Source organism: Rhodnius prolixus, unplaced genomic scaffold (genome assembly GCF_049639745.1).
Source record: "Rhodnius prolixus isolate KJV_2025 unplaced genomic scaffold, Rpr scaffold_3, whole genome shotgun sequence".
NCBI classification, from domain to species: Eukaryota; Metazoa; Arthropoda; class Insecta; order Hemiptera; family Reduviidae; genus Rhodnius; species Rhodnius prolixus.
Window position 1 is genome coordinate 40593089 of NW_027411603.1, and position 25715 is coordinate 40618803.

Here is a 25715-nt window from a genome sequence, read left to right on the forward strand (position 1 = left end):
AAATTCTAGACCAAAAAACAAACGGTTAATTAAGTTTTATTGTTATAATTCAACTGTTAATTAGGTAATAAATGAATAAATAAAATTTCGACATTGCTTTCACCACCAAGCCTCACCAAAGCGAAATGGTTTTAGTTGAGTACTGTGGCTATTTTTTAGACTTCTTGGTTTCGGAATAGTAAAATAGGCACAACAATAAATACAAACGGATAAGTGGGTACTAAGAATTCATTACGACCAACCTACAATATTTATTCTGGCCTCCTTTGGATCTCTTTGATGAGAAGCTAAAGCTTGGCAGGAGAACTAAAGCCAAACAGTGTTACAGATCAGCCGCCACAGCAGGCATAATAATTATTGTAAAAGAATTGGGGTTTTTAGAGAAACCATTGTTCAAGTGGAGAAGCAAACAACCAATGAACTCAATAAGTAAGGTGGCTAATAAACTTGCTGCGACGGAATAAAAAAAAAAATCTTCCGATTCGGCGCCAATAAAGTTCAAAAGAAATCAGAACTGTAATTTTATGATTTACAGTTCTATTGATGTAAGATCCATTTAATATAATTAATCATTTATTAACCGTATAAATAAAAGTAAGATTTATATAAGATTTTCAAGCTTCTATCCTAACGAACTGTTTTGTTTGTTTTGTTTGAAAAACGATAAGTTCTTAGGTTGTAGAAATATTGATAAAAGAGGGTTTTTAGAAAGTCATAATCTTGAAGCAATTGTTATCTACCCAAAGCACTCTCTACGTTATCACTCAGTTTAAAGAACGACGATTTTCCGTAACCGGGCAAAACAAACCAAATGAAAAGCAACCATTCACTAATATTCTCCCGAGCTCTTAATTACAAAACATCTAAAGGCAACAATGTTTATTCATTCTAAAATTTCATAATTGGCACAACAACGTAATCTACTATTAATTACTCCGCTAATATTGAAAAGAGAAGAAATGAAGTATTTTGCACATTAACCTGTTACAGACTGGAAAGAATTTGTAACAAATTCAAATAAGCACTGCGTAATTTATTTTCTGTCTCATATGTGTAAACTTTTACAATATTGAAAAAGGAAATTTATGAGCTTACTTTACGCTGTGATTATCCAAAGCAATTTATCTTACATTTATTGTCAGTTTGACTACTTATATCCTTGACACAATCCTTTTCCAAATTATATGGATTTATTTTTAAAACGAATGATTCATATATCTCTTTCCACTAGAGAGGTTTAAAACAAAATATAATTTAACTTTTCTCTCAATCATTTAAATTAGCATTCCTTAATTAAAAAAACTGAAAAAGCACAATTAATGAAACATGTTGACGAGCCTTAATCGTAAACACACTTTAAAACTTGTTGTAGTACAAATTATATTTCATTTAAAAAATTTCTTTACATAATTTCTTTAATAATTGTGTAAAACCATTTATTTAAAATTAAGACTTAATTAAACAATGAAAATAATAAATATTTTAAACAGATTTTACAACTACCGAAAATCATAAGAATAAGATGTAACTACAAAGGATGCGTACAGTACAAAAGGAGTTAAAAACAAAGGCATCGCAAAGTGTAACAGAAATGTTGTGGTGGTCCCTAGATAAAGCACGTGTTACAAAGTTTGGATGAATAATGTGAACTAAGGGGTATATTACAGTAAATATTTTACTTCTTTGTTCTTCAAAAGGCAAAGCAATCCTCAGAAAAAGGCCAAAAAAAAAAACACCACCTGGAATTTATAACGTATCATTTCAAGCTTTTATTCTACTTTGAGAATCGCGCAAATAAAGTACATCGATCTGAAAGCCTTTCAGCCGTTTTAAATGTTTCTAAGTATTTATGTCCAGTTGTCAGTTGAAAATTGGCAATGGTGGAAGTCTTGAAGTTTTCTGAGGTTGTGAAAATCTGCTAAGCTGTTACAATATTTTAAAACAAAAATTATGTTAACGTTGTTACAGAATTTTAGTAACGTATCTAACAATTAAACTGGAATGTTTGTTTATTACTGAGTTTGGAAGTATTGGCAGATCAAACTTCGTAACAGTTTAGCCTTATACGCCCAATTATTGTCTTTAACATGAATATTATGTTGAACAGTTTTCGCTAGTAATACAATCGTCTTAGTTGTCAAAAACTGTAATTTAAATCTAGTGTTGTGTTTTAAGAATAGTGTGAGTGATATTCTTATATAATATATAAATATAAGTATATAATTTTGTTACAATAATTAACATTATCAAAATTAATATTGACCTTACGAATATCCCAGCCAAACACCATATTCAAAACCCAAATATTTAAACAATACTCACAGGGCCTACAGTGGGTAGTTAATGTGTGCAATTGCTTGGGTTAAGAGAAGCCCACGAGCAAACTCAGCTCTTCATGTAACACACTAATTTAAATTTTAATACAATACAGTTTACATAAATTAGGGAAGCTATTCGGGCCCATTGGGGTTTTGAATAGCATAGAGTTCCGTTCCTTCCCATTTACAAACGATAAAAATACATGAATCTACTATTTTCTGCACGTGCTCTCACTAGTGACTTGACTAACCGTGGGAGACTATATTTAACGAACACTGTCACAATCAAAATTGCTGGGAGTACAAAAATATCAACTCAAAAACCATGCAAGACAAACCTCCATAATGAAACCATTGACTAGTTTTTGGATATCTCTATCTAAAGGTCACCAGCTCACAATTGAATCTGTTCCTGATAATTTATGATTCATTAATAGCATTAACAAGACATTTTATAACAGGAATTATATGGAGTCCAAAAGTTGTTTAGTTTCTTTTCTAAACTTTACTGATTTTCTCCAATCTATGTGAAGATGATTGGAAACTTTGTTTTCTATATATTTGTGACAAGAGAGCGAAAGAAAGATACAACGAGTCTGTGGGGAAGAATTCGCAATAAAATCTTATTTAGAAAACTCAATCATAAGTAAAAACTTTCCAGATATACAACTTATCTTATATCTTATTTATACTCATACTATCTTCCAAGTCAATAAATATTGTTTTGGATTTTCGCTTCTATTCATTTTAAATGCGTTTTTCTTTTCTACTTTCTCATGCCGCAGTTCAGTTCATTAAATTTAAAGTTGACTTTAATTTATTCATTTGCTCTTAAATGGAACCATTTTCGATAAATAACTGAAAATTATTGAGGAAGTAATTCACCTTACGCTATGCCTTTTACGTTTCATGTTAAACCTAAGAAAGAAAGACAACCCAAAAACAGAACAAACCGATTTTAGGATGAAAATCAAGACCCAGACTTAAACTTAGATCATCTAAGAAAACTGCCTAAACTTCTACACCAAATCAGTATGTCTCTCGTTAATAGGTTTGGCCTCTTTTATCTCCTAAAAATATTATGTAGAGAAGTCTCTTTAAGCCATTATTTCCAGTTATTCAACCATCAGTTTTTGAAATCCACAGAATCATTTTACCATCACCCTTATCTGGGGGGGCTAATTAGACATTTAAACTGCTGAAGACCCACCGAGTTTATTTGCAAAGATGAATGCTGCGAAGCCCCCCACTCCTAGAAACAGTCAGACAAGAGTAAAGAGTATCTTCAGTCGTTTTGGGTCTTATGTCAGTAAATTCTAGTGTTAGAATATTTTGCAGTTAGAATTATTTAATACTGGCAATGAGAATAAGGTCTGAGAGTTTTGTGTTGGATTATAGGCTGATCAAACTCTTATTTTTTTGTTAGGAGTTCGTCAATACTGAGGTTTTCTTCAGTCAAATATTTCTTTTAATTTCAGCTTCCATCTGGATCTATCCACTTTTCCTTGGGTCCGTCCTTTCTTCTTTTTCTTTCGACTTCCCAGTCTAGCATCTCTTTAGCCATTCTATCCACCTTCCATTCTAAGTTTCTTTTCCTCCACCTTCTGCAGCATATTTTTTTGAAACGTTCATTTTCTTTCTTATTTCTTCGTTTCTTACTATTTCAAATCTTGATATTCATGCTGCCCTTCTAACCCATCTCGGTGGATAAAAACTCAAAGCCCTATTCAAGATGCAAGGCTTAGCGGCATATAATAGTATACTTTTTGCCAAGCTAGTGTACGTTGCCTTTTTGGTGCTATTTCGAATATTGCCGCTCCATAATACGCTAGATTTAATGTGCGTTTTTTTTTGCGCTTATCATTCTTTAAAATACACCATTTTTACCTGAAGCATCCTTACTGATGACAGAGCCTAAGATTTGAATTGCTCAACCCTCGGTATTTTTATGTCTTCTATAGTAAGGTCTTCCTCTGCTCGTTGTCGTCCGATTCATTTATCTGTAAAAAAAAAAAAAATAAATAAAGAGAAAGTTACTTAATTGAAAGAAACATTTATTTATTCTGCACATAATTTAAATTTACTTCTAGCCCTTAATATGAATACAAATGAGAAGTATTTTATTCATTCAAATTGGTATTATGTCTGTTGAAGATTTAGCGGTACCCATCTAAAAATACCAATTCAATTACCTGGACCCTCTGGAATGAAACTCTCACCAACCTCCTCAATCCCCGTACTACAGAATCCAATTATGTACTGACTCCTATTTCTTTTTATTATCACCATTTAATTAGCTTTAAATTCTAAATAGGTTTTTCTGAAAAATGAATTTAAAAAAGTACTTTAACCAAATAAAAGGCTATTAAATCATTTATTTTTTTATTTTATTAATTTTTTTATTTTTCTTTGAGAGAAAAATGTTTTTTCTGCCAGCTCGCTTTCTAAGACGACTAGTTTTATTTACTGAAAATATTGGTGTGAAAGGTACCTGACGGGTTAGAAAATAATAGATTAAACCTTTTGTTTGGAATAGAGTCCTCCCAGTCAATAAAATAACCCTATTTAATAACTAATCCTTTCTAGGGTGGGATTCCTAATGACTCAAACGATAACTAGCCGCAGAAATGAATTAATGAAGAAGATCGTGGAAAAAATCAAGAAGAGACTTTTGACGTATAAAACATTTTTCAATCACCACATAAGGATACATTTTAAAAAATAGTACCAACTATTTTTTAGTTTTGGTGTTCCAGTTTTGCCATAAGAGTAATAAATGCAGAGTAAAAGATTTTAATTTTGTTAAAAAAAAGTCAGGGATATAAATTTCTTTTAAAGAATAAAAAAGATCAGATTTACTCAATAACTTTACATTTTTAGTGAAATGAATAACTTTTTTATTAATTGTGTGCAAACAAAAACATCATTTATTATTACAAAAGATAATGTTGACTTAACAGTCTTTAAAGTAAATTAGAAATGTTTAAAAACTATTTTTATAATGTTATATCAAGCACAGACTATTAGTTGTGATTAGAGATACGTCAGATAGAAGCACCCTATTCTCAGCACCATGGAAGTCACTTTGAATAATAAATACCTCGACATTACTCTAGTTAATATTTCTGGAGACGTTTTTCAGCAATTTATTATTGTTGATTAAAAATCTAAAAAACATTGTATATTTTGTACGTTAATTAGTATTTTAAAAGTATTAACATTTGTGCTATGGAAATAAAGAAGAACATTTTCATGTTTATTTTTGAGTATGCTTTTCACATTCGGAAACCTAAGATTCCTCCAGTGACAGTAATCAAAGCCAGCTTGAACAATATGCCCTCTGAGATGGCGAATAAAACCACAGGCTAAACCGAATAACTTGATTGCCAGCAATCCGAGCCCACTTGGACGACCGGCCATGGGCATACTGTTAGGCCTTCTTCCCGTTTATTTCACACTACGGTAAACACGGACCTGGCCTTTTGAGGTTTCGCCAGGGTGAGAAGGAAACAGACCTGCTGGAGTTATGACGGAATTCTATGGCTGAGAGTTTCCTAAGCAACACATCTTTTAAGCGTGTACCTTTAACTGCACTAGTGCTTCCAGCAGAAACCGCATGACCGCAACTATGAAGTAACAAAATTAAGTGAGGGTGAGGTTTTTTTCCTTTACTATTAAACAATTGGTTCATTAATGCACCTATTAAAGCACCGCAGTGGCCGAACGGTTATAGGCGAGGCCCGCAAAGCAAAGCTCTAACTGGGTTAGAGTCCCGGTCTTGGCCTTGGATTTTATTTAACCCTTAATAAGAGAAACTTATTATAAAGAATGTTTGCAGCTAGTCGCCACTGTCAACGACACCATTGATAGTTGGACATAAAGCCCGCCTGAAAAAAAATAGGCATTACTTTACTCTTTACTCATCTAGTAAATTTATTGTTTGAATGGAAGTCACCAAGGAAGAGTTGATAATCGGAGCGCCTAGAATGTAACCTGATAACTGCGAAAACTGCTACAAGCTAAGCCTTCTGGGGTAATCTTTTCTGACGTGAGAAGATTTAAGTGACTAAATTCGTTGAAGATTAGAACGTTTCATTGAACCCTACAATAAGTACCATACCGCACTTTCAAGTAAATATCAAGTTTCAAGAACGTCGATTAAAGGTTAATTTAAATTAAAAGCTAACAACTCAGTCAATAGTCAGTCAATAAAATAATCTACGAAACATTATGCAAAGGTAGCTTATTGCCGGATCTCCTAAGGAGTCTCAGTCAGGCATCAAATTGGATTCCTGGGTACCGTCAGATTCCCCTTTAAAAGATTATATCCTCCTTCTCTTTTCTAGCGTATAGAGAGGAAAATTTAAAGAAAGTGTATCTTTAGATAACCATAATTATTATTTAAAATCAAATCCCGTGCAGCGTTTAACATAAAAATGTGGTTAATAGGGCAAAGGAAAAAAGTCTGTTCGATTCAAGACGTTCCTAACACAATTTATACCGATCAATCAAGCGTGGAAGAACTAGACAGCCGCCCATGAAGGTACTACTCCAGTATCTGTTCGAACGAAGTTAATGGAAGTGTTTTCCACATATGTGTAATATTTTGAAGATAGAAAAGTAGATAACAAGAATAAGAAAAGGTTTTTCTTGTTTATTCTTTTTTTCTTCTTGAAAAGCTTAAAAGAGGGCACCAGAAGTTTTGAACTGAACTACAGAAGACTGTGCTGGCGATGTGTGAGATATATTTTTTAAAGCGCGTCCTTAAAGATCTATGTTGCTCCATATAAAAAAGAAAATAAGATATAAAACAATTTTGTTATTAGAGAAAAGTTTGTTCTCACGCCTTGGGAAACGTGACCCTTTTCTAAAATAAAGTACTTCTTTGAGGTATAACCTAACTGTGTCATGACTTAAAACTCTATTAAAACTTAAAGGATGACATCTAGAATTACAGAATTGTACTTTTCTAGTACATGACTTCAAGTAATAGATAAAACTACGTTTTCTAGTTGTACATTATATTAGATAAAAATCTAAGTTTTAATATTATGTGTTATTTTATTTTCTAAGCTCATCAATCATCTATAATGGTGCTCAATTTTATAAATTTAGTTCTAATCTTTGGACCATTAGACAATATTCTAATTTCTTCAAAGGATTTACTCTTCAAGGATATTTTTACTTAACAACAGCTTTTCAAAATGAGCTTAATCTAAAAAAACGTATTTTCAAGTGTCATAATGTATAATATTCATTTTGACTTGTCATTAATTTTGTAATTTTTATAAAACTTTTTTTTTGATATGTCTGTTAGAATCATTTAAAGTTAGTTTTTTTAAATATATACACTTATCAGATATTGGTGAATCAGGAGGGTAGAAGCTCCTATTTTAATATTAACATGTTTGCAAATAATAAAAAGTTGTTCTCCCACTTCGTGCTCAAAATCACGACAGTTCTATTAAAAACTACACATACTGCTTGTACTACAAGTAAATCAGAAGCAACAGTTGTGAGAATGAAAATGATACTTCCATTTGCAAATTATTTTAAATAAAAAGCTTAGTAAATATTGAATTTTTTGAAGAACTTTTCTCACTATACATACACATTTAAAAGTACATTTATCAACAATTCTTTCCATCAAAATTTAAGGAATCAACATAGATCTTTTAAGTCACAGTGGAATAGGCTGTGTGGGTGTTCTATGTTTGCAGTTCGGAGAAATCGGTAGGAATACCAAGATAATTGAAGAAGTAGTTGGTGTAGCAGAAATTGATCAGTTCCTTTAGGCACTTTCCACTTTAGACACGATCTTTCAGAGGCAATCTTACGCTGTAACGATTTGATCTCCTAGATGTATAAGTGCAAATGAAAGAATTTATTTTCATCACAGCATATTTCTTTTTCTTCCAATGTTAGTGGATTTTCCCTCTATTTGGTTGAAATAAAATAAAAAACCGGTCATAAAAAGAATCTAACTATGGCAGGAAAAATCTCAAGTATTATCTTAAGCATAGTGAAGATTGTTTATCTATCTATGAATAAACCAGTGCAAAACATAAATGTCCTGTTCTAAATGGTTCTATCTACAAGCCCAGAATATTTAATCTTTATTTGTTCAAACAATCTACACAATAAATACAGAAATTAAAAAAAAAAAGGACTATGTAAAAAAAATGTTATAAAACTAAAATTTCTGGAAAAATACATGAGGAAGTTAATTATGATAAATCTGCTTTTGACACAAACTTCTAAAACAAGTAGTCACCATGTTTAAAACAATGTAGGACAGGCATCGATCGCTCTCCTCATTCACTGTACAAAAAAAAAAAAAATAATAATAAATTAAAAACTACTACACATTATTAATTTATTTTAAAGAAGTTTATAAAACTTTTATCTGGAGAATGAAAGGTAATTATTTTTCTAATTTACTCAAGGTAAACTTTAAATAATTCCTAATTAAATGAAGTAATGTTAAAACACCATTAATTTTGTTGTTTTTACTTAAACAAGAGAATTAAGCTTATTTTCCTCCCCATTTATTAAGGCACTTCAACATCTAAGGCTATTCAATTGATTTTTAAATGAAATTAAATACAAAAAATTATAATTGAAATTGTACAGAAAGAAATTGAATCAGATACTACACTGCAGAATTAATTCTTTTCTATTCTTCATTTCAATTTAGTATGGAGAGAAAAAATTTGTAAGGAATTAGATCCAACATTTTAGTAGAAGTACAATAGAAAACCTGTTTTTAAAGTATGTTTTTTGTTACTTCAGCAGGTGCGAAAATGAATAAACATTTCGGTGAACCTATTCTAAAACATGCCAAGCAAAGTTATTCACGGCAGCAGCGTTAAAGGTGGGTGGTGATTTGCTTTCTTCACAATATTTTTTTTCCCCTTCTTTCAAAATGAAAAGAACAACTTTTTTTTCTTTTAGAATACACTCATCAACCGTGCTTAAAATCACAAAATTTCCTCCCTTAAAGGAAATTCACTTGAAAAAAGGCCAAATATTGCAAAAAAAAATAAATTGTTTGCAAATTTCTTAAGGTGTAGTAGACAGTAAAATCAATAACACTAGAAGTAAATAATTGAGATAAATAACCTTATTGAAACATCAAAAGTTATGAAATTTTACTGATCAATGGTAAACATGTAAAGTTGAACTTATTTTTTTTAATTTAAGGCGCGTCAGCATCTGAGGTCATTGGCGCCAGTCTCTTGACACTGTTTTTTTCGTTACAGACAACATTGACCATCACTGGTCAGTGAGCTGTAAGTAGCTCCTAGGAAGAGAAAATCTAAGTACCAGCAGCTGGACTCGAACCCGGGATCTATGCTATCCATTGAGGTAACCCTGCATAAAACATTTTTTTTTTAATTCTTTAATTTTACGCAGTTAATAACCTTCTTCTGTTAGTGAATGATTCATTTTGAAAAAAGATGATGACGAAATTAATGATTTTTAAAATATATTCACAAATCATTTTAAGTATAATCTTATTCACTACTTTTGGTTTAATAATTGCCACATCGTTATAGAGCAATCCGAAAAAATATAAAGTTAAAAATTTAAAGAATATAAAATTAGAATTATTCTATTATCATTCCAAATGGAAATATTCTTTACTGCAGCAAGTCTAGCGTTACAATGGGTTTAATGCGACACATTATCCTCCCTTCACAATAAAACAAACACTAATGAATGAATATTAATTAATAGGGCTGCCCATTTCCCCTTTTTAAGCCCAGTTAGGCTTTGTTAAAACGGCCATTATTCGCTACTATTATTCGGCCCGGAGATCACAACAGTAAACATTATCCTTAGAAGAGGAAAATGCTTGTAGTTATATAGGCATTCTGTGCCGATTTATAGTAAATATAGTTGTGGACTCAAGTCACACACGTATGTACATATATCGTATGTATGTTCCTTGGGAAAAATGTAAGCAGCTTAGGAAGGAGATATTTAACGATATAAACGTGACTTCTGAAGCAACCAAACAAAGAGAGGAAGCGATTTCAAGGAAATTTCAATAAAATTTATCTATAGTTCCAAGCGGAGCGTTCATTTTAAGTATTACGTATCAGACTTTCACTTTCATCTTTCCTGCACATTATGAGAAAGTTTTGCGATCCATCAATGTGCTTTCATTACAAATACTGATCCAAAATCTGAATATGTTTGATTCGGATCCTAATTTTTACATAGATATTTAAAAATAATAAGTTAATTTCTTTCTTTTTAATAAATAGCATCACACTCTCGGTATTGTCAAGCAGTTCAGCAAATAAACTAATGAGTACTAATTATTCCCAGTCACCACAACTATTAAACTTGAAGTACACACTAAAACAATTATTGCAAGAAAACAGAGCATGACCTGCATTACCAAACTAACTTTCTAAATGGAAAAATAACAGTGCACTTCAATTCAAAATGACCGTTACCCTATACCTAATGTGTGACAAAGGTCAACCTTGCTAACTGCACTGCAATGAACTACCAGTTCGAGGTATAGGAGTCGTAAAAATTTTGGTTTCTTTTCTTCATAGTATGTCAACGCAAAATAATGTATCGGGCAAAAGCCTCAATAGTGTTCTGAAATACAGTACTCAATATTTAATAAAAGCAGTTTTTTTCATTTATTATTTATTTACTAAAATATTTTGGGTACCTCTCAATCTTGGAATCAATTAAGAAAGTACAAATCGATTTTATATATGATGAATACTGAGTCCAGTGTGAGACAATTTACTGGCCTTCCCAGTAAACTGAATGTCCAATCCTTAGAATTTTACGGAGAGAGAATTTTTTTTTTCCCCCAGATCCTCTGTTGAAGATATTGTTATGATTGTTTTGACCTAGAATTAGTGGTACGTACGGCTTACAGCTCAAGCCAGTCGTATCTCTTATCTCTAATAATAATTCATGGCCAACGTCAAACCAGGCACTACCTTCATGTCTGCCCTTATATTCTGCTCTCTTGAAGCTAAATTCAATATTCACTCTTGAGGTGCCTTTAAAATTTTATAGGACTTGTTCCAGTTAAACCATACTGGTATTTATGAATAAAATAGTATGATTTCCAAAGATTACACGTTCTACTTTATTTTCCCCTTTAATTTACTTCTTTTCTCATTTTAAAGGAATTGAACTTAATATGTGCCCACAAAATTTAGACTGTAAAAGTATAAAACTTGTCCAAGCTCCATATGTGCGCTTGAAAATCCTTTTCTTTACTTTTAACAGGATAATATTCATGCATAATTTATCAAGTGATTCACACAGTTGAAAGTTTTGTTGAAATAAGCGTCACAAAGTTTTCATTTAAGCTCACTAGGTTGTTTTAATAATAAGTTCATATTTCATAATGATTATTTAAATTAGTTTTTATCCGAAAAGATGTTGTTATGAAGCAACTGATATGTAGCTTAAATCTGTCAAAGGTTTGTTCGTACTCTTTTGGCTTGATAATTTATTTAAAAGTAATTACTTTATTTTATAGATTATAACATTTAAAACCTTTACGATTATGATTCTTTTTCATCTTTTTGGCATTCGCTTTTCACCGTACAGCCGTAAATGATTATGTAGTAGTAGTAGACTTTATTTAAAAAATACATTACAATAATAAAATAAATATGCATTTTATAATTTAATAATAAAGATTTATCCATGATCTATCGATCGTCGGAGGACGTAAATGATTATGAATGGTTATGTCAGTGAAACGATTGGAACTTTTAAAATTGGACAGAATAATGGTACCGTCAGTTGATGGTCATATTTCCTGACCTAACGTTAAAGATTTCCACATTAGGGACATACTGAAAAAAGAACGGAGAAAGAATAATGTGCCCGAAGAGAAAAAGTGAACTATTGTAAAGGGTGCTGGGTAACCCGAATGAGATTATATTTAATTAATGCTTCTAGGGAGTTAAATGCTATTGTGCTGTATGAAAAGTTCCCTTGCAGACTATCAAGTACCCGAGCATTAGCTATGCAAGTTTTTCTTTAATGAAATAAGTCCTCCTACAAAGGTTATAAACATTATTTATTGAAAAAATGATAATAATTTTATTATTATTATTATTATTATATCTTGAACTATTTGTATATTTGTTGTAAAATATTTTTTTTGTCTTTCCCTAACGATCCATAAACCTCAAGAGACTCTTTCAAAGCATCACAATTCTGACGGACACAAAAGAAGTGATTTTAAGTCGTCGCTAAGTAAATCTAAACATACTTCGGAGTTTCCTTAATATGTAGGAAAATAAGCATAATTTTTCGTAGGCGAGCTTGAATGTCCAGATGTCATGGACGATGGCAGAAGAACATCCTTCTCTGTTTACATGATGTTAGTTATTCGTCACCACTGAGTCTCAATTAATTCATACTGAAAACAAAAAGAAAATTGAAGCCTATTTTTTTTTAAGTGGGCTTTAAATCTAACTGCCGAATTAGGCCTCTTTTACTAGAGGTGAGCACAATAGATTTCCACGCAGTGATCCCGGTTTCAAATCCTGCTATTAGTCTTTAGATGTTCTTTTTATCAGAACTTCTTAAAGCAAGTTGTCCTTTGCTGTCTCTAACAAGAGAACTCTGTCCGAAGGCCCATAATGCTCTGAAAAAGGCATCAGGCTTCAATGATCTGTTATAGACTTCCTTAAATTAAAAGATTCAAACAAAATCGGAGATGAACAACTACATGACTTGCTCTTACCGCAATTTACCTATTAAGAGAATTTTCTTTAGCACGAAAATCATTAACGACTGCGATTCTTTGGAAAAGCAAAACGGTTTCAAATACTGCTATTAGCCTTTAGATGTTTTTTTTTTATCAGAACTTCTTAAAGCAAGTTGTCCTTTGCTGTCTGTAACAAGAGAACTCTGTCCGAAGGCCCATAATGCTCTGAAAAAGGCATCAGGCTTCAATGATCTCAGTTATAGACTTCCTTAAATTAAAAGATTCAAACAAAATCGGAGATGAACAACTACATGACTTGCTCTTACCGCAATTTACCTATTAAGAGAATTTTCTTTAGTACGAAAATCATTAACGACTGCGATTCTTTGGAAAAGCAAAACGGTTTCAAATACTGCTATTAGCCTTTAGATGTTTTTTTTTTATCAGAACTTCTTAAAGCAAGTTGTCCTTTGCTGTCTGTAACAAGAGAACTCTGTCCGAAGGCCCGTAATGCTCTGAAAAAGGCATCAGGCTTCAATGATCTCAGTTATAGACTTCCTTAAATTAAAAGATTCAAACAAAATCGGAGATGAACATCCACATGACTTGCTCTTACTGCAATTTAATAACTAATGGTTCTAAACAATTTTTTGTCATACTCTTGCTTTAAGGCCAAGTCTTAATAAGCAATAAAGTCTTAATATAGTTAAACTGTATGCAATATAATGTTTCTATGTTTCTATATAGATAGGGCAATTAAGCAATTTTATTTTTTATTAGTGCTGGATACCCTATATAAAGAGTGTAGTCCCCATTACAATTAAATTATTGTAGTATATACTTTGAACGATAAATAACTGGATAAGTTTGGCTTTTGTTTTCGTATAAGTTGGTTTAATGATAGGCAGGGAATTCCTCTTGAAAGAAAATAATATTTTTTGCGTCACCAACTATTAAAACAACTTTTATTATCGTAAAAGCTCAATATTTTTTTATAGATTTTCGGAAGTTCATCCCATATTGGGATCTGGCTGTACCTAAGGGCAGGTTTAAATAAAGTGAATAACGGTAGATTTAACGAAATTCGCCTCTTAAAATTAAAAAACTCATATTTCCGGCTTTCCTATCCATTCAAGTGAATTTAATTCCAATAATATATCAATAAATCAAATTAATTTATATAAATCAAGGTTTCTTTCCTCTAGATTGATCTGACCTTGGAGAAATGGAGTGGAATAAGGTGTATCACTCACAATACAATCGATGGAACTGTGTACTCTGTGTGGTAAGCTAGTGTTTAAATAGAGTAGACCACGGCGTGGAAAAGTATGAAAAGTAACTAATAAATGTCAGAGTTATTGAGGTCAGCTCAATGGTGGTGAAGGTGAGCGGATATTGTGGCAGAAGGGAAGTAAAAGGGCCAAAGGTAAAAAACATGTTTTTCACTTAAAAGCAATTCCCTTTGAGTCATTTCTCTTTGGTGTACTTCAAATGAAAACAAGAAATTTGTCATTGAAATTTCAATTTTAAAGCCAGCCATTAAATGGAAGTTGAATAGCTGTGGTTGATAGTGGCTTGTTCTAATGGTACGTCTATAATTTTTCTTTGACAAGTTTCATTTATGTTTTGTGGATTGAGACTGCACTTACGATTTGTTCAGAAAAGAATACCAATTCTTTACTTTTCGCAAAAGAGACTACTAATATAATGGCACAACAGATTGGTTAAAATAGTTTTTTTAATACAATATGGTAAGTAACGATTCTACTTCTGCCATTTTTAGTTTGGCACAATCTGTCCTTTTTTGTAATATTACAACATTTTTACTTAACGGCAAGCCCCCTTGAGTTCTTACTGGGTTAAATTTTAACAAAATAATGTAATAGTTCTTCACTTAAAAGTTTATTTTAAAATCTAAAGTAGTGAGTAATTATTAATTCATAGAAACGTCTACACCATGAAAAGGTTCTACATTCTACCCTCTACATAAACCATAGTGATCTTACTGAAGTTTTGTTTCAAAAATGAAGGTAGGTTATGTAAAGAGAATTGACCTAAGATTATTCTTGTTCAGGAAGAAGAAGACACAGGTCTTCCCACACCTTCTGCTCTACAATCAACCCTCTAGGACAGTAGTTTACAATGATTTTCCATGATCCCTTCCATCTTATGACGGAATGTTAAGGGTGAGAAGAGGCTAGGTTTAGGATCTATAGTTGGTGTAGGTGAAGAAGCTTAAGCAGTTCCTCCTTAGGTATGTTTTTCGTATTGCTCAGATGCTTTGAATCATAGGCCGCTAAGACACAGAACTGGACTTCCCTTCTCGATTTGGTCTTAAGAAATATTAATGAGCAGTGACCACTACCCTCTATATTGATCAACTTATTAGTTGTGTGTGAATGCTTTAAAATAGAAATAATTCAAATCCCAAAATGTAAAAGATTCCTTTCTCCTTCACAAGTTAGACAGCAACCCTCAAAAATAGACAGTTCACTACTTCATACTATTTATAAATACAATCTCTTCACGTCCATGAAAATTTGGGAAACTAAATGTGCAATTAATAATAAATTATTGAGTTTTCTAAAAATATATTTAAACATTGATTATACGAGTAATATACCTAAGAAAAATTATAGTGTTAACATCAGGGAGTGCCTGAAGTGAATAAAGTTGCACCATATTATAAACATCAGCACTGATGGCACCACAACACTATAAGGAAGATACAATGTCAGCGTGTGATTGATGTAGCCAAGATGGAGCCACTAAAACATCTTGAGTATATTTGAATGATCGTCTAGTTAATATCTTCTTTTCAGATATTAACATCTTAACACAAAACTCTAAAACGTTCTCTCTGTATACAACATAATTCCTCTATTTATACGATGATAATCTACGATTAAAAAAGATTATTTTTAATGCTGATTTTTTAAAAACAAATTGTTGTACTCTTATTAGGTCTCTCACCCATGGTAGACTGAAATTTGGTATAAGTAGGTACATAGTAATTGAAAGTTGGAAATAACAGTTATTGTTGGAAGTAAGAAAACATTCTGTACAGAGGGCACTAATGATTATCTCTTCACTTCGATGGTCCATACAGAGCCAGTCGTCGATTTCGAACTCCAAGAAATGGATACTGGATGAAACCAGCATTCATTAAAAACAAAATAATGGAATAACTCCACCATCATCTCTAAGAAAATTTTGAGAAAAAAGGACCTCAGAAATTCTTTGATTACTATCGGATATGCCCAGAAACGATTCATTACATTAGTGAATGCTTTATTTCGAGACATCTTTCACCAAGAATTTATTGTCAACAATAATTTTACAACAATAAGTTTTTTGTAATAAGAAACATTTTCATAATATCAAAATGAGGTTTCTCTAGCTTTCTTCCGTCCTCTTGATTAAATTTTTAAAAACTTGCTAACAGTAGCCTTCTTTTACAGGTCTATTCCCAAACACTTTATGTGAAACTATGTACAGCTGTGGTGTAGTAGACATTACGTAGACAACAACGAGTAACATGAGTAGAATGGTCACTTGACTGTCGCTCGCAGTAGCTTGCATTTGACACGATTCCATTGTTCTCTTTAAGTTGAGTTCATTCACTATTAGTTGAGTGAGGAGGCCTTACACCCTCATTAAAAAACCAGATGAGAAAATCAGTCATTACTTTCTCAGTCAAAATTCTCACGGTTTATTGAATTGATCTCAATTTTTATAATGGTGTACTAAACCTGTTGGTTGAAATTGCAGTAAGAAGAAGGCCTAATCTCACACTCCCTCTGCCCAACATTTGACAAAAAGATACAAACCTGTTAACGGTTAGTTCACAGTAAAAAGATTTGTTTTTTCATCATAAAATGATGTGTGAGGCACATTTTCTAAGATAACCAGCTCCGAGGTACACTACATCAGATGTTATCCCCTGTCTTGATTTTATCGTAAAATTCTAGCCTTGAATCAAATCTTAAATATTATCTCTTTTAATGAAACTATGTTAGCTACATTTTTAATAGTTGGTTAAATCTTCCAAAGCGATATTAAAATAATAAGAAAACTTTCTGATCTATTTTCCTTTGATACAGTGATTTAGTTTCATTTTTCCTCAGTAGGAGTATAAAACATCATAAGATAAAATAAGGATCGCTGCGCTATCTCTATGTTTACATATAGCTGACTAACTCACAAAGGAATGTATGAGATCTCATTGGTAAATCAGTTAGTGGGACTGAAAGAGCTCTGTGTGTATTTTATCCATTCACTTTCTACCTTTGTTACTGGCAACGTTAACTCAATATTTTTACTTCTTTTGTACTTCAACATATCTCTTCTTCCTCCTCATTCCACAGATCATTCTTGGGTTGCAATGCAATACATTATGTAATAGTATGTTTCCTTGCATTTACCTTTGGCAAATCAAATATTTACCTGATTTACACCGAGTCTATACGGATTTCCATCAACCAAGTTATGTTTAAAATGGTAAAAAAACAGCAAAAAAAGAAAAAAATTATTCAAAAAAACTTAAAAAACAATTTCATGCCAATTTTAATGGCAAAAGTACTTACTTCTTGACGAGTTAAACAACTAGGTAATTCTCTGGTCGACCCTACTAGCACAAGTAATGGGAAACAAGCCTTAATGTAGCGCTGCCCTAAAGGAGCACATGGAGGGAAAGCAAATCGATGTTTAAACCGTAGAATCTTTCTACAATAAGGTTTAGTCTAAAGAAAATGAATAACATTGTAAAAGAATCTCACTCTCTCAAAATGTTTAGGCACAACACTAAATTCTAGCCGCTCAGCTAGTTAAACAGTTTACCTGACAACTATTTTTGTCACGTTATTTTAATCAATATATTTCTTACATTTCAAATATGTTGTCATTATTTTACTTCTCTCCAATTTGCAACACATAAGATTTTACTTCTAGCAATTAACAACTATTATTTGATGTTTAACTTAATTTACTTTATTGTGCTTTTGTTTAATAATGCTTTCTGTCTTTGAGAAGAATACAGTGAAGATGGAACATCTGTTCACCAAACTGACAAGCACTTAAAGAGATACCTTTTCTTGTTCTTTAAAAGTTTTAATTGAATTGCATTCCTACATTATTTAAATAAAAAAACTAAATCGTAATAAACTAAGGGGAAAAAATTAAAATAAAAGTTCGATGTGGTGGGATTCCGACAGGCAGTAACCATACTGAATCCATATAAAGAAAAGATATGGATCTCTTTCAATTTTCTTTTTCTTTTTTTTTCAGTTGTTCTATCCATACATTCAAACACAATATTGTTTATTGCTTCGTCGTACACAGGAAAATTCAAATCATTTATTTCCAGTGAATCTCCAATTTCTGAACAACCCATTACCTTTTTTTTACGAACAGGAAGAAGAACTAGGAAATAAAAAAAAAAATTACATCAAAGAATTCTTGTAGAAGCCATAAAAAAAAAAAGTTGGGACGAATCTTTCCATACAACTATGAACAATGGAAAAATAATTGAAAAGGTTTCCCTCCTGAGAACTATTTTCTCAAAATGTCAAAGTTAATTCAAAAAAGCAATTGTCTAATTGAAAACAGCGAGCAAACTTGACAATACCGTGTTTTTTTTTATTCTCCATTTTACTTTTTTTTCAGACCTTGTATTCACTTAGTCAACTAAACAACTGAGAGCAACAACGCTATTGAAAGAGTTATTTAATTTTTAATCACTGCAATACTCATGTCCTGAACATATTTATAGGCTATAGCGACGTATAACTTTTAAATTCATTTGATAGAGAGTGAATCTGAAGTTATTGCAATGGTAAAAAATTGTATTATTATTATTGTTGTTTGCTTTACATTTAAATGTACGTATAGAATTGTTTGTATCTTAAAATAAGTATGAGAATTTTAATTTAAAAAAAATTGCAAGGAAAAAGGCTCTAATTTTGATTACTAAATAATTATTGAAAATTATTAAACTCCTCATTTAATGCAATTATGTCGGAGAAATTTAAAAAATTAGAAAATTCGCTGCTAAATGAATTTGAGGACTGCTACATTTAAACAGGTATTTTAGTAAACTTGAGTAAAGTATAAAGCTGTACGTAAGGTGATGAAACTTGGGCGAAATGGATTGAAATTTCTATAAAAATTCGGCTCAAAAATTCCGTATTTTAACAATAAAAAATATTACTGAAAACCGATTATAATGGTTAAAGTATGTCTCAAGAATGAGTGAGTAAAGGATCCCGGACAGTTACGGAATGGTATCTAGAGGGAATAAGAAAGTGAGGGAGGCTCAAGTGGCTCAGGAGAATATGTCAGTGTTGTCATCAAACAACCTGATGAGATATTAATAATGCTAAAACGTGACCCAAGAAGGATGAAGAGGATCTTATGATAAACTAAATATCTTTTTGCGACTAAGCAGGATGCCTTGAAAGTACAGTCGTCAGGGCAACAGATCACAATAAGTCTCAAGAAAGGTCGAAACTCCAGAACTAAGGAGAATAGAAAAGTTCTTCTCATCTAGCTTTCGTTGATTCATATTTGTCTTCAAGGCTATTCGCATGATTGTAGGCCTCTTTGATACTATTCGTTCATTTGGAAAAATACTATTTTGATTTGGAAAAAAAAACCTTAAAGTTTAATCCTGAAGCCCCACTCTAGACTTAATTAATCTGACAGCGTTACACCAAAGGTGAGAAGAACTAATGAACTGTGGGTTTACGGTGGCTTAAAAAAGGTGGTAATCTTTTTTATATATGGTTCATTAACTTCGTAATTAAAAATGAGGGCCACAAACTAACTGCAAGATAGTAGTAATATCATTTTTACCTTTAGGCTATCTACGTACATCCTTTTCAATATCATGTAGGATGCTGTATTCAGTAGACTTCTCTTTGCACCAGGTGTCACGTCAATTATTCTCGCACTGATCTCCCTAAAAAATAAATAAATAAAAATAAGTATAATTAATAGGTCAAAGTAGGTAAAAATGACACAAAACTTTAATCAAGTAGAAATACTATTGACACATTAATCTAGATCAGAAAAAGAAGGTATATATAATTTAGTTTCATCTTCAGAGAGTCATATTTTCAAAGGAGATCAATGTAAAAAGGAGAGTCGTGAAACTTACAAAGTAGAGTTCAATTATTTGTTAAATAAGTTGGGAAGATCTTCACTATCCTAGTGTATACTATGTCCTGCAGAACTAGAGCTTCTTCTGCAACTTCTTGTTTAGTTTACCAGCCCTCTTTCTCTTCACTACAACTGAAGAATTCAGTTCCAAATAGGTGTTAAGAAGAGAAGACAAAACTTGATAGTAAACTGTCTAAAAGTTAGAGTGAGCTAAAAGCGGCAAGGTGTGAAATTGCTTTATACTGTGTAAGGAAGTAGGAAATCTTGAGGAAACTTGAGGTAAAATACTTTTCTTAAGAGAGAATGATCCTGTGTGCACGTCTGTTTCTATAACAACAAATCACTTAATAAAAGTAAATCTTAATAAATGATTCTTTCCGACTGCTTTTATCTCAGAAAAATGACTTCCATACCGTAAAACCAAACGAAAATCGTCAACCTAAGGGAAAACAGTTGATACACACAAGTAATCATAATATGTACATTTTTTTTAACCCTAGGGAAGAAGTTTTGCATTCATGCATAAGTTGGACATTTAGTTTAAATCTTCAACCATGGGTGATGGTGGGTTTTAGAAATTTTTGTGTAAACTAAGTGTATGTGCGTGTGGTAAGCAAAAACCAAAGCCAATATTAAGTACAGATTGACTTTTACATCTTTGTGGAAAATTAGTCACAACTGGGGCGATTCATGTATTCAAATAATTTTAAGATTTTAATGAATTATATAAATACTACGAAAATAACATTTGAATACACTTCTTGATTTTTTTAAAGGATTTTAGTTACACTGAATATCTGCACCATCAAATTTATACTAATTTTACTATTCTAAAACTAGATCACAAATATGTCTACTTCCTCTTCATTTACTTACGTTTTTCTTTTCACCAATAAATTTTTATCCATCAACGCCCATCAAATTGTCTTCGAGATATCCCTTTACATGCTTGATGGTGTTATATCGACACGTGGGGGGGGGGCGATTCAGTGGCCACCTCGTTCACCGGACTTGACACCTATGGACTATTTCCTTTGGGGACACCTGAAAAACAAGGTGATTATTCATAACTTTTTTCTTTCTTTTCTTATTTCTGTTTATCTAAAAGCATTTCTAAATCTAGGTGTCCCAGAATCAAGTCGGGATTGCATCCGTAGATGAACTAAAGCAGAGAATAATAGATGCCTGTAACTCGGTTAAAGCCGAATCTATTTCTTTGGCAGTAAAGGACAATTGGCAGAAAAGAGCATGTCTATGCATCTCTAATGGTGGAGGCCATTTCGAGCATGATCTGTAATATTAATGAGGAGTAAAATTTATAATAAAATAGTACTTTTCTTCTTATTCAATCAAAAAATCGTTAAATATTATCATTTTGAAATTTCTTATAAGAATCATATTTTCATTCGTAACTTGTAAAATATCTCTCACAGAAAAAAACCGACGAGTAAATTTTTCTTAAAAAAAATAGAGGAATCTATTTCTGAAATAAAAACCACCTCCCCGTTTGAAAAAATGAAGTTGGTGCCTGTATCTCGCTTCTGGAAGCACCGAAAAAAATTTACAAATTAAATTTGGATTACTAACAAAAAACTAAGGGAACACGTATTTTTTAGTTTTTTTCTAGCTATCTTAGTTTCCGAGAAAAAGTCGTTATCCATATAGCTTGGGACATCCTGTATACTATAAATTTATAATTTAATGAAAATTAATAATTACCTAATTGTTACCCTACCAAAAAAAAACACTGAACTGGGAAGCAATATTTGTAAGAAAGCCTGATTAATTAACTACGACTGTGACAACCTAAAAATTTCTTAATCTTTCTTACAGTGAATTACACAATTTTAATTATGATAATTGTATGATTATAAAATTGCGAACAATCTTTAACATTTTCTTTTGATTTGCTCGGAGTAAAAATTATCTAGCAATAGCGATCATATTTTAAATGTCTTCTGATTATTTGAAACAAAAAATGTAAATAAAAGTAATGATGGTGAAAACTGCGAAATACTATTTGTAGCCTTAAACCAGAATGAATATTATATTTAATTGAGTATTGTGAAAAGTTGTTTCCAAAATTTTGTCACGCTCACAATCCTTCTTTTGGGGTAAAAAAAAAAACAGACAAGTTTAAGAAATAAAAGTCATCTGAACTTAATTTCTCTTGAGAGCAAATCTAAGCAATCTTCAGAGGCAATCTTCCAAGAAGCCAAGTTCGCTTATTTCTAGAAAGCTACTTCTCTAGGTAGAATTGGTAAAAATAAAGGTGAAAAAAAACAAGTTCTTGGTTGGAGGTAAAATGTGCATTACTCGCTCACTACCTTACAAATTTTTGAAATTCACACCAGTCTTTTTTGTGTATGCCCTTATCAGCTGAATAAAGCTCTGTCAGCGCTTTATTGAGTGCTTATACTAGGGCATTCCTTTTGAGCTTCATATTTCACCCTTCGTTTTTCTCTAAAATCTCACCGTTTCATTGTTCTCTAGTCTAAATTATTCATAATTTCTTATCAGTTTTATTCATCATCTTCCTATCATAATTATTTTAGCTATTATGACTCAATATACCAACGACATCTACGTGCCCTTGTCATAATTAAATTACTTGATCTAATCAGCAAGTTAATATCTGTTACTAAAACTTATATTGTGAAGGTGAAAAAAATCACTTAATGTTCACTGTATTAAGACAGTGAGCCAGGGTGGGTCAACATGGGGGTAAATGGATGCTCTTATATCTTTCTAATACTACGCAGCCCTAGGTTACTAGCTAACCTTTACTGTTTCGGTTGAATGTTGACTAAAGAAGTGAATACTCTGTGATGAACAATTACTAAACAACATAAAGAGGCCTACGGAGATTTGATTGATTCCACCTGTCAATCAATCCTTAAATCAATATTCAATCCTTCAACAAGAATGACTCGCAGTACTTTTTTCTTTTCTTTCACTTCTTTATCTTTTGCCATCAATTCACAAAGTTTTGATTTTTGCGAAAGTTCATTCGTTTAAGGAGCATCGCAGTCACTACCACTAAGCAATTCTTAACAAGAACAAATGTAAAATATTTAAAAAAATTACAGCTCCTAAGATTATTTTACAATTTACATGCAACTTTTCTTTGATTTATTTATTGTTAGTCTACTTACAGAAACGCACTCAATGATTGCAGGTTAAACCTTATTCTACTCTGTGATCCGAATTCTTAAATTTTCCTTCTATCTTCTGAGTAGTAAAATATATTGGAGTACAACATAGATGTTAGTCATTAGTTAGATAGATATTAATCATCTTTAATTTACAGTCCTTAATCTTACTGAAGAAGCCCATCTTGTACTTTTATACAATCTATACTCGCAATTATCTCCATTTCCAGATCACCGCCTGCATGTGAATGTGACTTCTGAACATAAATGCTCTGACTTATCTAGATTACACCACTGTACTGTTCTTCGTCCCTGGAGCGCTTTCAGCTATGTTAAAAATGAATAAAACATTTTTTTTTTAGTCAATATGTTAAAATTTAATTACTTTTGCAATACTTTACTAAAAACTGAAAAATGCTTCAATATTGCTTTATTCTTTAAAAAAAAATGGAGTATTTCTGAATCAGCAGGCTTTTCGACATTGGTGATTATATCTGTCCGTATTAATCATGTTTTCTGATCGGTTTCGTACTTAATCTGTCATCAGAGGTAGATTATCAGTAGATGTATAATTTTACTTCCAATCAAAAAGTATTAATCATATCGAACCGCTTGTGTAGTGAGTGAGTGGATTTCGACGCAACAACTAAACAAATAAGAATTACAACTAAAATTACTGAAAATTACGCCATTCTGGTGCGGGAATTTTAAAAAAGAATAAAGATTAAAATATTTCTTATCCCTCGAAAACTAATTAATGCAATTAGTCTTATGTAAGTATCGAAACGCATTTTCTGATTGCACACATAATATAAAAAAATAATAAATTAATGAATAAAATAAAACGAATTATTCACAAAACCAATAACGAAAGTACATTAGAAATACATTAACTGAATTTGAAACTTATAACGTGATTTAATAGCCTACCACAGACAAGTTTACATCTAATGAAATTTACATTATGATAATTAGAATTAATCTCGGCTATAATTACATAAAATATATTATTACGAGTGTTAATAATAATAATAGATAACAAATTCATCCAATTGAGGCTGCATTTATTAGAAATAGTTGTATGTTATTTTGAAATTCAACATTGTAAATAAACTAGCCTAGTCAGAAATTTTGAATCTAGCTGGAAACGCTCATTATGAATGTTACAAGAACATAGTGCCAGTTAGAGTCCCAGATGACTCAAGTTTTAACGAAGTGTGCATTCAATGTATTCCGAGTCCATCTGTAACATGAAACGCTGCCACACCTAGTTACTTTCATTAACTGCAATAATTAGGTAATATAATCCTTTCACACTAAGTGCCCATGGCAATCAGTGTAATTAACTCTTATCTGCATTTTCTATTCATATAATAGAGTCGGCTTGAATTATGTCCTTCATTCGAACAGCTTTTCAAGTCCTGCTAGCCTTTAGTGCGCAGTACTTGGAGGAACACCTCTTCAGAAAAACGATTACTATATTTAATTAAATATTGATTATGTTTTGTTGGACTGCATTTTACAGAAGAAAGGGTTGATAAAATAATAAAACTTCTCCGTCCTTATTATAGATGAATTTTATTTTTCTACAGCTCTGTAAGAATTACTAAAACATCTGTTATAAATCTACAACAGATGGTTACACCCTCTAACTGAAATCTTTGGAAAATAAATTCAACCACAACGAGATCGGACAAGTTTAATAATTTCAACAATCCTAAGAAATTATAATTTTTCAAGTAGAAAGAAGGCAGTAAACAAAATGAGGATCCAAGTGAAACGTTCTTTAGTTTTGCTTTGAATATGTAAATAAATAAAGGAGTTGTTTATCAAAGTCTAAAGTTTTGAAAACAGAACTTACAGTTTGTAATGATAAATGATTTATGTAAATAAACCAAGTTTCCTTCAACTTGCCACTTATACCAACAATTAACAACAATAAGTTGACAAATCATTGAAAATTTAAACTCCTTTCAATTTATTTTAAATTTATGAAACACTACTTTGCTAATTTGTTAATCTTAAAATATTTTTACAGTTTAGAAATAAATATATTTAAGTAACTTTTAATATTTTACTATTATCTTTTTTTAATTATTTCAAATAAAAGAAATGCTATATTTGCCGTATTATATCAAGATTATGGACAGTTAGTTTCAGATGAGATAAAACAGAAGCCTAGTAAAAATATATTAATACCAATTTAATTAACGTTTCTCCCTCCGAGGATGAATGTCTACTTTATAACTTGCTCTTTATAAAGTAGACAATAAATAAATCAAAAACGGAAAATTGCAGATAGTTCATACTTGATGTTCTGTTAAGATGTCACCAGATGACTTAACAGTGATCCTTATTGAACAAAATCAATCAAGA

The 25715-nt window shown here is 31.5% G+C and overlaps 1 protein-coding gene across 36 annotated transcripts in view; it reads right to left on the reverse strand.

Moving 5' to 3' along the window:
* The window catches only part of LOC141452757 (uncharacterized), a 119738-nt gene that overhangs the window by 49932 nt on the left and 44091 nt on the right, over nt 1–25715 (reverse strand). For 29 of the 36 annotated variants that reach the window (XR_012457580.1, XR_012457577.1, XR_012457572.1 and 26 more), the window contains 4 exons: nt 21064–21231; nt 20186–20319; nt 19882–19987; nt 4206–4318 (listed from right to left, as the gene is read on the reverse strand). Coding sequence is in view for 1 of the 36 variants with exons in the window: in XM_074125166.1 (XP_073981267.1) it covers nt 4274–4318; nt 19882–19987; nt 21064–21095 (183 nt within the window). In the remaining 35 variants the exon portion in view is untranslated. Of the gene's footprint in view, nt 1–691; nt 4319–19881; nt 19988–20185; nt 20320–21063; nt 21232–23098; nt 23986–25715 lie in introns of those variants that run through there. The other 7 variants (XR_012457588.1, XR_012457568.1, XR_012457587.1 and 4 more) reach the window with 3 other exon arrangements.